Raw genomic sequence first — 14,037 nt, 5'->3', positions numbered from 1 at the left:
AGTCATTAACTATCTGCACAGAGCAGGGCAGGTGCAGATCGTTACAGCTATCATTAATCCAATCATTCATTCAACCATTATTTTGACAGGTTAATCCCACTGAGCCTCGAGGACTCATGTACACATCTTCTATATCATCCACAGAAAGAACAGATAAGCATACCATCTTCAATTTATTCCAGAAATCCATGACATACCCAGCTGCAAGGGTCCATTTAGGGCATGAGAGCTCTCCAGCACACTGTCGTCTGGTGGAAAAAATAAATAAAATCAATTGCGTTGAGGGACCAGCTGACCAAATCCATACACATTTTTGATTCGGAAGATGTGTAAAGAGAGGCTCTGAGGTTGACAGGACAAAAGAGCAAAAAAGCAGGAGGGAGGGAGGGTAAGAGCGACCTTCTAAGGCAAAAGGAAGAGAATCTGCCTCATGTGGAGGAGTTCAAGTATCTCAGGGTTTTGTTCACGAGTGAGAAAATAATGGATCATGAGATTGACAGACGGATTGGTGCAGCATCTACAGTATTGCGGACTTTGTACTGGTCTATTATGGTGAAGAGGGAAGCTGAGCTATAAGGCAAAGCTCTCTGTTTACTGTTCTGTCTATGTTCCTACCCTCACCTATGGTTTGGGTATCTGGTAAGGATGCCCCCTGTGCGCATCCCTAGGGAGATGTTTTGAGTATGTCCGACTGGGAGTAGACCCCGGGGAAGACCCAGGACATGCTGGAGAGACTACGCCTCTCGGTTGGCCTGGGAACACCTTGAAATCCTCCCAGAAGAGCTGGAAGAGGAGGCTGTGGAAAGAGATGTCTGGGCCTCCTTGCTCAAGCTGCTGCCCCCGCGACCTGACTTCGGACCAAGCGGAAGTTAATAGCTGGAAGCTTGTGTGGGCTCTGGGCATGGTAGACTGCAACACCCACTATGCAGGTCAGAACATTTCCAAAGGTTCTTCATCCCATCAGCAATCAGACTATTAAACAAATGTGTTAAATAATTCAAAGTAGAATAGTTGATGATGTGTAAAACACGTGTTTTCTCTAGATGTGAAATACCATAATGTTCCTCTTTGAAGTTGTTGTATATATTATTTGTATATATTTCATTGTTATATTTACAGTTCCTGCCATTTATGTTTTTCTATTATGGTCCACCACTGTATTGTGTGAATTTTTCCAGTCCAGAGAAAATACAATTATTCTTATACTTAAATTTTATGAACATACAAAAAAACTACAGTGCAATAAATTATAGCTCCTTACAAACTAAATGCATCACAAAATGTAGTTCTTAAATATAATGTATAACAAACCAAACTACAGACAAGCAACCAAGAGGCTTGAAGATTTTTGTAGTTGTATTTTATTTTTTTATGTCCTTATTGAAAATGATTTACTGATTAGTTTAGAAGCTGCAGTGTTAAAATATAATTTTCAGCTTCTTCATTTCTGGTCCACCATATCTTAGAAAACAGTAAAAATCAAATTACTTAAGTTATTGTCTGTGGCTTCTTCTAGAGCACGAACAAAATCCGTTTATTTTAATTTGACTTTATTGACAAAACCATAACCTTTAACAATAATCACTCAAACTTAATCAAAGCAAAGAAAAAAATAATTCTAATTTCCAGGTTCCGAACAACAAAGAATAAAGATTTTGTGAAGCTTAAAAAAAAAAAAAAAACTAAACAGAGAAGAACTTTCAAGAACCAACTCAATATTGAGAGAGAACAAGATTAATGTGCAAGCAACAATAAAATAGCTACAAAAAGAAAGACAAAATTGCCTCAAATAGTACTACAGTTAAAAGTCTAAAAATTTCAGTAACATTTTTGACATACGGTAATACAGGGATACTGGTATTTATAAAACGTGTTAAAATAATTAAAAAAAAAAAGTAAATTGAATCCTTTCCACAAAGTGTGCACATTGTCCATGACGAGGTCAGGGACTGAAACAGACATGAGGGGAGCACATGTACAAACCATGCTTTAGTTTGGTGCTGCTTGCTACAAGAACAAAGAATGTAGGCAGATTTTAGGATGTCACAGAAATGTCTTGACATAACATTTACAGATGAGGAGGAGGAGATGGGGGAGAGACTCAGCAGCTAAGTGGGTGTGAGATTATAATGTGTTTAGACTTTAGACTTGATTTTGGTGAAATAGGGAGTAGAACTGATCCAGTTACTGTTTCAACATCTTTTTTTTGTAGGTAACCAGGAAAACCCGGAGTGGATTTTTAGTGGTTTGAGTATTCTCCTATTAATCAAGTGGAATGGATTTGTTCACAAAGAAATAGAAACAATGTTGGGTGAACTAATATTTCATGTTAAATGTGGGGGGTTCCAAACATTTATTTTATTTTATTTTTTATGTGAGTGGGACATGTCCCCTTCACATATCAATCAACCTTTATTTATACAGGTAAATCCCATTGAGCCTACATATAAATGTTGTGACGCCTATGGTTAAACGGTAAAATAAGTCACACAGAAAAAAATAAAAATAAAAAAATAACATTGTTCTAGTAAAATGGTAAATGGACTGTACTTATATAGTGCCTTTTTATCGTGTCCAGATACTCAAAGTTATTTACACTACACTCTGTGCCCCCATTTACTCATTCATACAGCACTCTACTACATCTCTACAAAGCTAATTGAACAAATCATTATAAAGAGACTAATCAGAGCTTTATCACATTCATAAACCAATGGGACACACATCAGAGGCAATGAGGGGTTCAGTGTCTTGCCCAGGGACACTTCAGCATGTGACTGCTGGAGGAATCAAACCCCCAACTCTCACAATGGAGGACAATTGCTCCCACCACTGAGCCCCAGCTGCCCCTAAAAAAATAATATAAATAAAAAAAGAAGAAAACCTTTATACGTTTATATTTTTTAGGTCTGACTCTTGTCCAGTAAACTAAAACTTAAAACCGGTCTGCTTGTTTGCAGGCAATATGCAATTCTTTAAGGAAATATATATTATCCAGTGAAAGGCACCCAAGGAAGCAACCTTCTGTCCTATAAATAACAGCTAAACAGAACTTTATGTTGCCTCTTTTTAGTACTAGTAATGAGAAAAGACTTGCACAAGCTCTTCTTACCCACTCCTTTGTCACTTTCTCCCATTTGACAACTTTGGCACTTTTAGCATTTTTAGAAGTGACTCTTGAGTCCATTAAATGTGATGACATATGGAGTAAAGAGAGTCACTGGAGCATTCTCAGCAAAACCAGAAAGAATTAGTACTTTACTTGCCTCACACAAAATGAGAAGTTGTCCACTGAGAATGACAATACTTCTATTTGCATATATATGTATATACAAACACACACACACACGTGTATGTGTGTGAGTGTGTGTGTGTAAAAAGATGAAAACTGTTGTCTGGAAACACCAACGACAGCACCACAGAACTGCATGAAGCAGACCTAATTTCCTGCTTAGACAACTTCACTCCTATGCAGTTGGCTTTGAGGAATACTAATTTGCATCTGGAAGCACAGAAATTTCAAAGGGGTGTGTACGCATGTGTGCATTTGCAACCATCGGACGCAGTGCAAGGTACTTTCAAATGTTTTGATTAAAATAAATATGATTAAGGTAACTGTTTTTCATAGTTTCTACCTGTATAATCTGTGATCATGCAGCGGAACACAAATCCAAATTAATTTGAAGGAAGTGTTTATTTTTGCTTGTTTGAGTGTGGCGCTCATAGAGCTGAGCTGGTGCTTGTTGAAATTTTCACAAACATGGTGGGGAAAAGTGACATTAAAAAAAAAAAAAAATATATTTATATAGGAATATATATATATATATATTCCTAAAGGCTCTATTTGGCATGTTTTAAATTTGGAGATGAATAGCAAATGATGCATACTTACTGAGCTACTTTCGGGGCTCTTATAAGGATTTTGCACAACCACTGCTGACACAGTGTTGTTTTCCATACGACACTGAACAGTAAGTTTCTTTCAGCTGCTCCCTTCGTCAGGGGTTACCACGGTGAGCAAACTCACATGAAAGGATCTGGCAATTTGTTTTAACACCAGATGCCTTTTGAACCCACAACCTCAGAATTACAAGACCACAGTACTTACCACCAAGCTAATGCAGCCAGTTTACCATATCTTTTAATAATTTCAGAACTATTTTATTCTCACTGATAATTTCTTCATTTTCAACAACAACAGTCACCATTTTTAATACAATAAAAATAAATGTTTTCATTGTTACAGCATTGCCATTTTTAAATACCTACATAACATATATTTATCAATGGTAAATGGGCTGTACTTATATAGCACCGTTCTGTCTTATCAAGACATTCAAACCACTTTACACTACAATCTGTGTCCTCATTTACCCATTCACCCAGCACTCTACTAGATCTCTACAAAGCTAATTGAACAAATCATTCTAAAGAGACTAATCTGTGCTTCACCACATTCACACACCGATGGGATACACATCGGAGGCAATGATGGTTCAGCGTCTTGCCCAGGAACACTTCGGCATGTGATTGCTGGTGGATTCGAACCCCCAACTCTTGCATTGAAGGATGACTGCTCTAACCACTCAGTCACAGCCGCCACTAATGTCCCCTAAAAGTCTATATTTATAGACGTTTTATTAATATTTTTTTGATTACTTGTCAAATAAAATCCCTATTGTTAGTTACAAAATCCATTACTAATCCTTTCCTAGAGTACGTGGTCACAAAGATGGCTGGCTCCAGTACAATTTTTAACCCCTCTGCTCCATGTAAACAGGACATTTCCCTGATTAAAACAAACAAACACTACAATTGATTTTGTTCAGATATTGATTTGTACATACATACTATAACATTTTGCTGTATGTTTAATATATATTTTAAATATGTTTAGTTTTAATTAGTCTTTTGAAGCTGTGAAAAGTGACATCTTACACTGTGACTGACATGGTGACAGCCTATTGGCACATTGCAGTGAGGCTGGATTTTGTACTTATGGTTCATTCCAACATCAGCAAAGTGCAGACTGGCTCCAAAAAATATGGCAGCCCCCAAAAAATGACATTTTGGTTTTAATTTTAGACAATAAACTTTAATAAAGTTGCTTCATCCGAATGTGTGCTCCAGGCTGCAGATGGGTGGGTCCAGAAAGACTCACATGGTAAAAGTCAACATCAAAAATGTATTTGATCTCTGCTTAATAGTATCATTTAACACAGATACAGAACATACTGTAAATTGCAACAGAAACAAGAAGGCTGGGAGGTGCTAACTCCGAAATATGACACAGATTTTGGCTCAATTATAGTATGTCATCACTATAAATGCTTCAACCTCTGACAGAAAAAAATAGGGAAAAAATAAATAAATCCACACAGATTTATGTTGTCATTAGACCACAGCATAAAAAAAGATGTTTAAATAATTAATTAATATATGAAATTATGCATTAAATATGAAAAATAATAACTAAACATTGGTTATTTCGTGTCAAAATAGAGTAATACTATACTTCAAAATGCTCAAATAAAGATCAAGTTCATTTCAAGTAGGTATTATTAGCATTCGAATCACATGTGGTACATGAGGTGGAACAAAATTGTGTACTCAGGGTCCCAGTTACATCCAACAATAGCAAAAATATAAATTGTAAAAAGAAACAGTATAAAATGATCTAAGATATAAACTAAGAAATACACTAAACATTAATAGTGCAAAACAATATGCCAAACAACAGCAGCATGAACATGAGTCTGTGTGAGTAGATGAGTACAAACAAATAAGGCAGCATGGAACAATCAGCAGTATGAGATCAGCAGCACATATCACCAATCAAAGTGGCATTCCAGTGACTTTTTTTTTTTTTTTTAATTTCACAGTGATTATCCTGATTAGGGATTTATGAGTAAAACAGCCTCAGGGTAGAAGATGTTCCTCAGTCTAGTGGTTCTACACTTAATGCTCCGCAACCTCCTTCCTGAGGGGGGCGGGGCAAAAAGTGTGTGCATAGGGTGAGTGGGGTCCTTCATGATGCAGGTGGCCCTCTTCCTGCATCTGGAGGTGTAGATGTCTGTGATGGTGGGGAGGCTGACTCCAACATCTTCTGTGCAGCCTTCACCACTCTCTGCAAAGCTTTTCTTTCTGCAGCTGTGCAGCCTCCATGCCACACGTTGATGTTGGAGCACAGGATGCTCTCCACTATAATCCCATTGTGATGCATCCATCCACCGTTGTATCATCTGTAAACTTTACGAAATGACAGCCTGGATAGGTAGGTGTGCAGTCATATGTGAGCAGAGTGAACAAGAGGGGGGCTCAACACACAGCCCTGAGGGGAGCCAGTGCTGAGGGTTATGGTGGATGATGAGAAGTTATGTATCCTCACAGACAAAAAAAAACAACAAAAAAAACACTTGTCGCCTTAAAATTAGAAATTCTAAATTATATAGTAACATCATTGTGAACTTGATCGTCTCTTATGAGGTCTTCTTTAATAAATATTAGAGTTGAGAGCTGAATAATAATAATTGTAATGTTGCTGCTTTTCTTTTGACTGCTCCACTCTGTAAAGGCCACCACAGCAAACTATCTCACACAAGAGATTTGGAAATAGTTTCACACCAGTTGCCCTTTTCTGACACAACCTTGGCTCAAACCTGCATGGTCAGGATTAGAAGACCACAGCGCCGACCACTGAGCTTCCACAGCCCCCTGTCATATATTAATGTAAGATTGAAATCAACCAAAACGACTTGCAAATCTTTGACAGCACAAATCACACATTTCTTGTTTTCTTCTTCTTTATTTGTCCTTGCATTAAGGAAGTTTTGTGAAGGATTACTGTTGTTTCAAAAGTCACTTTAGGTAAAAAAGAGCATCAAATATTTTGTTTTCCTAGACCAGCTGCAACGTCAACATGAATATTTCTCATCCTGTACGGCAACCGCACTAATAGATTATTTAGCATTTTAGCTTTGATACTATAATGATAGGTGGTAGAGCATAAAGTGTATGTGCTAGAATATTGTTTTTATTATTTATGATTGACACAATGCACTTTTTACTTATATTTTCTTCAATCCTGTTCATCAGATTTCTGCGTTAGTTACTGTCACGACTGCTGCAGATTAGCAATGCTGCCAAGGTGTCTAAAAGGAAAAAAAAAGCTGACATTTCCCAAGATATATGTTGGGTTTTTCACTATTGGGAACAAAATAATAGATATTTTGGAGCTGGTTGGTAGCATGGATTTTTTTTTTTTTTTTTTTACAAATTTTGGATTAATTCTGTGGACTAACTTTAGATTACAGTTCACTATTTTTATTATTTTCTTTAAAAACTGATCTTTTGTGTTGTTTGTGCTTTAAAAGCATGAAACAAATAGTATTGTTCTATTCCAAAGTTACATAAAAAATGTGCAAAATGATAGTTTCTATAAATGTTGTTGGTGAAAGTCATGGCAGTTAATCAACAGCAAAAGTTTATCTTATGTTTATATGTTGCTCTTGTTCCCAAAGTTCCTACAGCCTTAGGTAAGCATGAAAAGAGATAGGAGGCTGCAAAGATGTTTGTTTAAATTCAAGTGATAAAGACATGAATTGATATCAAAATATAAAAGGGGAGAAAATAATGTCAATTGTAAATAAAGGTTGGGGGGAAAAAAAAACATGGAAACACATGAGGCTTCACTCTCCATTCACACAAACCTTTAATTTTATTTACAGTTCAAAGGTCACTCATTTCACAAAATTATTTGAATGTATATGACATCCTGCAGAAACTTTCTAAAACCTCTTAAAATGATGGTAGGGTTTTGAGAATTTATTAAAAAAGCATTTATGATTTGACTTCAGACCCCAATTTTATCATAATTTAATTTAAAAACTAAATTTTTCCTTCACAATTTATTTCTAATATTTTAAACGTGCCTTTGTTAAACTAAACTCCTCTGTGACAACCTAAAGTTTAAACTATAGGTAATAAAAACATGCAATACATTGTAAATCATTAATTTATTTTATTATTTTTTTATGTACATTTTAGAGTAAAAGGCTTTAAAACAGCACTGCATGACTGTGACCTTTAAGCTCAAGTAAATAAAATCTAATGTATATTTGTAGTATGAAGGTAAATTCAAAGATTAATGTGCTGAAAAATATGTAATATCTGCTGAAGACGGAGGCAAAGACAAAAGCTGCCTTTCAATAGGAAGTTTTGGATTTGGCATTCTCCTGATTAAAAAGAAAAAGCAATCTGTTTGAGCAGCTGACAATGTGTCCGCTGACAAAAAGTCATGTGGGAAAATTATTTTAAAGCTGTTCATAAATGCAGTTTAACCTCCTACATCTTTATAACTCTAATGACCATATATTTGAGTGTGAAGTAGACATATATTTTAATGATGACTTAAACCTGAAGTGCACTAGTTTCATGTCTACTTTTCTTTTCCTCATTCATTCTTCTAAACAGAGTTTAAAGACTTCAATGGAACGATCCCAGTATGAAGCACAGCTCCTAAACTGTTTCTGCTAAATTCACAGGATGATTAATGTAGAGGTCAGTGCCCGCATTAACGGTTTCTCCTCCCTCTGGGATAAGAGTGACAACCAGCAGCAGTCTGCTGTGTTGCCCCACATTATGCTAGTGTGGCAACCCAAAAATAACTTCTCCTGAAAACTATATCACTGATATTAAGGAAAACTGATATTTCATCTTATTAGTTTATGTGTGATTGTTAATACAGGTATACTGTAACACTGTGACGGCAGTACTGTAGTCCCTCGCTACTTCGCGGTTTGTTTTTCATGGTCCCACTCTATTGCAATTTATCAAAATAAGATTGTACATGACACCCAGTAGGCTGATTGATGGATGAGCCACATGATCAAGATGGTAATTTTAGCACCGGCTGCACCTGTGTGCAGCCCACAACTGTAGAAAGACCCTCTTCCTGCAATTGTGTGCAGTAGCCAGCTGAAGGAGAAGCTTCCTTCTGCAGCGGAGAAGTGGGCGTGGCTGAGAGCACTAGCAGGTGCAGAGAGCGGAGATCATGACATCATGACATCATGACATTCTGTGCTCTTTTAGAGCATTTAGAGTTTAGAAACAGTGTTTAGAATATTTCATTTTTATATAAAAAGGAAAAAAGAAAATGTTTGTTCTGGAAAACTCTACTTACTCATCTTTTCTTCCCTTGACAGCATATTTATCTTTGTGCATTTTTTTTTTAATTTCTCATTATAGAGAAGGGGGCTTGAATATGATATTGGGGTTACAGGGCCCCTCTCTTGGAGCAAATTGCCCCCTCCCCCCCTTAATGTGGGGTCTACTTCCCCCTATTGCGCTCCCCTTCGGTGGTGGGCCCCCCTGCATCCGGTGCATTGGCGGCTCTCGGCATCTGTGCTGGGTGATTGGGTGTGTGCCGGCCCGCCCTGGAGGCTGCCTGCCAGGGCCTGGGTGCCCTGGCTCTGTCGGGCCTCTGTTGGGGGGTGATATGACCTCAGGACTTGGGGCTCGGTATCCATGGCCGGATCTACTCTGGAGGGGTGGGTTACCGGCGGAGCCTGCAGCCCCCTGGGGTGTCTACATTGTGGTTGCTGGGGGTCGCCCGGGACTTCCCTCTGCTTCTCGGTGGGGGGAGGGGGGTGTCCCTGTTGGAGGACTCCCGGGGCTCCGGGCTTGGGGCCCGCTGTATGTCTGTGGTTCCAGTCTTCCCTGTGTTACCATTGTGTCCTGTGGGGACGGGCCTGTGGGTCCCCACATCTTTTTATTCCCTTGACAGCATATTTATTGTTGTGTTTTTTTATTTTATTTTATTTTTATTTCTCATTATTGAGAGGGGACTAGAATAAGATATTGGTGTTACAGGAACAGCTCTAAACTTGTTTAAATCATATTTATCTAATAGATTCCAGTTTGTAAATGTAAATACTGAATCTTCTTCATAAACCAAAGTTAGTCATGGTATTTCGTCAGGGTTCAGTGCTTGGACCAATACTCTTTACCTCATATATATATATATATATATATATGCTTCCATTAGGTAATATTTTTAAACAGCATTGGATACATTTTCAATGTTATAATGATTATAACACAATTATATTTGTTCATGAAACCCAATGAATCCCGTCAGCTACTTAAGTAACAAGCATATGTTAAAAAAAAAAAAAAAAACCTGGATGACCCTTAATTTTCTGCTTTTAATCTCAGACAAGACAGTGGTTGTGTTTTTTGGACTTGAGCATCTTTGATTTTCTCTGGATGACATTAGTTACCAATAGTGAGTTAGACATTAGGCCTCCTGTTCTAAAGTTAAAAACCTTAGTGTTATTTTTGATCAGGACATGTCTTTTAACGCCCATATGAAAAATGTTACCCAAACCACTTTTTTCCACCTGCGTAATATCACTAAAATTAAAAACATCTCATCTAAAAATGATGCAGAAAAACTGGTTCTTGCATTTGTCACATCTAGAATAGACTATTGCAATGGTTTATTATCTGGGTGTCCAAATACTTCTTTAAAACACCTTCAGTTGATCCAAAATTCTGCTGCCAGAGTCTTAACCGGAGTTAGTAGGAGAGATCATATCTCTCCAGTTTTAGCTTCTCTCCATTGGCTCCCTGTCAAATCTAGAATATAATTCAAAATCATACTTCTAACCTACAAAGCTCTCAACAACATGGCTCCATCTTATATTACAGATCTTGTTCCATATTTTACTAACAGAGCACTTTGCTCTCAGACTGCAGGTTTACTTGCAGTTCCTAGAGTTTCCAAAATCAGAATGGGAGGCAGAGCTTTCAGTTATCAGGCTCCTCTCTTGTGGAACCAACTTCCAATCACTGTCTGTGAGGTTGACACATTGTCCAGTTTTAAGACTAGGCTTAATACTCTCCTTTTTGATAAATCCTTTAGTTAGGGTAAGCTTGGGTTTCCTGAACTATCACTTAGTTATGTTGCTATAGGCTTAGACTGCTGGAGGACAAACTGACCACATTTTTTTTTTCCACTCTACTACTGTCTTTACTTACTCTGCTCAACCTGCTATGTGTTTGTAGTTATTTTTTCTATCTAAACATGTTTTTTTTTTTGTCTTTCAGGTACACCTGGACCTACCATTCTGTGTTCATTTGTCTCTCCTTCCTGTCCTCTCAAACCCAGTCGGTCGAAGCAGATGGCTGCTTGTCCTGAGCCCTGTTCTGCTGGAGGTTTCTTCCTGTTAAAAGGAAGTTTTTGCTTTCCACTGTTGCCATTGTGCTTGCTCAGGATGGGAGACTGTGACAAAGTGAAGATTCAATATGTCTGCTGGCTTCCTTAGATAAAGAACTTTACTAATTGGCTTTTCTATGTGTATGAATCAAAAAAATGTCCATACTCAATAATCCAGGTATACAATCCAACAATTATCAGTCAGACATGACTGTCGACGAGAAAGAGGGCCGGCACCAGAGGAGGGGGCGTGCCAAAGACACCATCTTAACACCAACATAACTGGTTTGTTCCACTTTGGAGTAAGCTGTTTGGGGGAAGAATCAGTTTTGTGTTGTGTGTTTCCTTGACTGATGAAGCCTTCCGGATGGAAGGTGAAACGTTTCAGCAAAAAAATAAACTGTCCAGATGACCTGACTAAAAATCATATGTGTATGAATATTTCTGTTCAGTGCCCTGAGACAACTTTGTTGTGATTTGGCGATATATAAATAAACTGAATTGAATTATTGGCTTTTATTTTTGTCTTTTACAACAGGCGGGAATCTTGAGTTCAACATAGAATAAAAAAACGAAACAGAGTTACAGTGTGCAAAGATAAATAGCATGAATTTTGGTTTCATAGTGATTTTAATTGAACAATTATTGATATTTGAACATCTTATATAAAGGGACACATGTTTTGAGTGGGTATTGTTTAGTTTAATTCAGAGACCTTTGAGTTGAAAGTTCTTAAATGCTCGTTTGTTGATGGATGTTATAAAGGGAAAGCCAGTCCTCATTACAGCTGATCATTGACATTATGTGAAATCTGCAGGGGTCACCACAGGGGACAAGAAACATCTATATATTGCATGATATAATATTATGGACACTGGAAGTAATACTTGTCCTAGTTAAATCATTTTCAGTTTATAGCAGACACCATATATCAGTGGCTCAAAACTGACATACACCTAACATATAGATGTGTCAATACGATGTGCGCTATCAAGAAAAAAAACAACTTTAATGTGTCTTTTAATTCCTGAAAAAAGTAGGAATTCAAGTGTCATTTTGACTAGTCAAAAGTTTACAGTCCATCAGTTTATTGCTGTCATGAGAAAAAAGTAATAATCATACACAAAAGACAGTATCTAAAACAGAGCCCAGAATTCCTGAAGCTGAAGGCATGAGCACACGTTGCCAACATGTGCCTGTAAACATGTAAAGGTGTGTCTGCATTGTGATTTATGTTCTTCTGTATTATCTTAAATTTGTGGCAAAGAGGGACTCACCCCGAGTGTTGCTGGAGAGGCGTTTGCGCTGGCTGGTGGAGGTGTTGTGTGGCAGCAGGGTGTTCTGTTGGTGGTTGCTGTCGATGGGGCTCGTGGCGATGATGTTGTCCTTGTACTTGTTCATCAGGGCCAGCTTGGTGTTGTCGCTCACTGCAGACAAGCAGAATAACATTAGAATTGTGGTGAAGCAGAATGCAATATTGTTTTGGGTGAATCTTGGAGTTTTTTTTTTTAAACCACTGAGCAGAAAATGTTAGTCTAGCAATGCTATGAAAATACATCAAGCATGGTGTCGGCTGGGAGAGAGGCGGAACATAATGAGAAATTACAGAATGAGAAAAGCTGGCATGAAATTAAAACTAATTAAATAAATAAAGAGAGCCTGTGCAAGACTCGAGAGGGTGAAAACATAACTTTATGTACATATTAAGACAATACTTTCAGAGAAAAATCCTAGTTGGTTCAAGAATTATCATGGATTACAACTATTGAAAGAGCTACAAGTAGGAATTTGGGTCTGTTAAACCCAAAACCATATAAAAATAAAACTAGCATTGTTTGAAAGAATACATATTGTTAATGTCCTGACACATGCTCAATAAATAGTCCAAGTAGATAAATATAACAAGATTGAGTCAGCTCCTTTAGACATTGTTTTGTTTTGTTCTTCTCAGCAAAGAAGAATTTGTCCAGTGGACCTGATTCAACCTTGTCAGATATATCGATACCATTAGTTTCAAAACATTACACAGAACAACACAGAAAAATATATGTTATTAGGTTATAGTCGTTTTTATATATATATTTTTTGTTCCCTTATTTCCATATATTGAATCGAGTTGATTTCAAAAGTTAATCTGATGTAAATAGGTACATCCAGGGATTACTTAAAGAATATTATTATTAATATTTGTTAGGGAATTTTTGGGCAAAAGTTTATGGATGTTTTAAGCTACTATGGCTGAAAATCCCCACTCTGCCCACGAATCATATGTTTGGTTTAACAGAGAGAGCTGAATGAGGAGCTGGGTGAGGCTGAAGCATGCAGCTGTCGATCCAAGGACGCCTCAGAGTCTGTGAGCTTGGCTAAACTGATAAGCGTATATAAACAAGCTTCACACACGACATGTGGCAGATTCTCGTGACTGGCCTTCGTGTGCACTTCCTGTATACCGGTCTAACCTGTCCTGAAAATCTGGCCTCACAAGTAAAATACCAGATAAAAATCTTCTGCTGTCGAGTGTGGCTCCTTTTGAGTAACATAAAGTGAGAATATCTCTATTGGTATTAGTAGTATTAGTATTAGTATTAGTATTAGTCGTAGTAGTAGAAGTAGTAGTAGTAGTAGTAGTAGTAGTAGTAGTAGTAGTAGTAGTAGTAGTAGTAGTAGTACTGGTAGTAGTGGTAGTAGTAATTAATTTTATCCAGTGGTTCAAAGGACATATTTTGAATACAGAAAGACAAATTGATACATTTGTATTATAAAAAAGTTAGGTGGCAAGAATACAAATGGCAAGTATAATTTATGTATATATATACATA

The 14,037-nt window shown here is 37.3% G+C and overlaps 1 protein-coding gene across 1 annotated transcript in view; it reads right to left on the bottom strand.

Moving 5' to 3' along the window:
- astn1 (astrotactin 1) overlaps positions 1–14,037 on the bottom strand; it is a 487,375-nt gene that overhangs the window by 361,238 nt on the left and 112,100 nt on the right. Inside the window, exon 5 of the mRNA XM_037682041.1 lies at positions 12,496–12,645. Coding sequence (XP_037537969.1) covers positions 12,496–12,645 — 150 coding nt within the window. The remainder of the gene's footprint in view (positions 1–12,495; positions 12,646–14,037) is intronic.

This window comes from Nematolebias whitei, chromosome 9 (genome assembly GCF_014905685.2).
Source record: "Nematolebias whitei isolate Nwh7 chromosome 9, NemWhi1, whole genome shotgun sequence".
Lineage (NCBI taxonomy): Eukaryota > Metazoa > Chordata > Actinopteri > Cyprinodontiformes > Rivulidae > Nematolebias > Nematolebias whitei.
The sequence above is the reverse complement of the archived record's forward strand: the minus strand, read 5'-3'. Positions and strand labels throughout refer to the sequence as shown.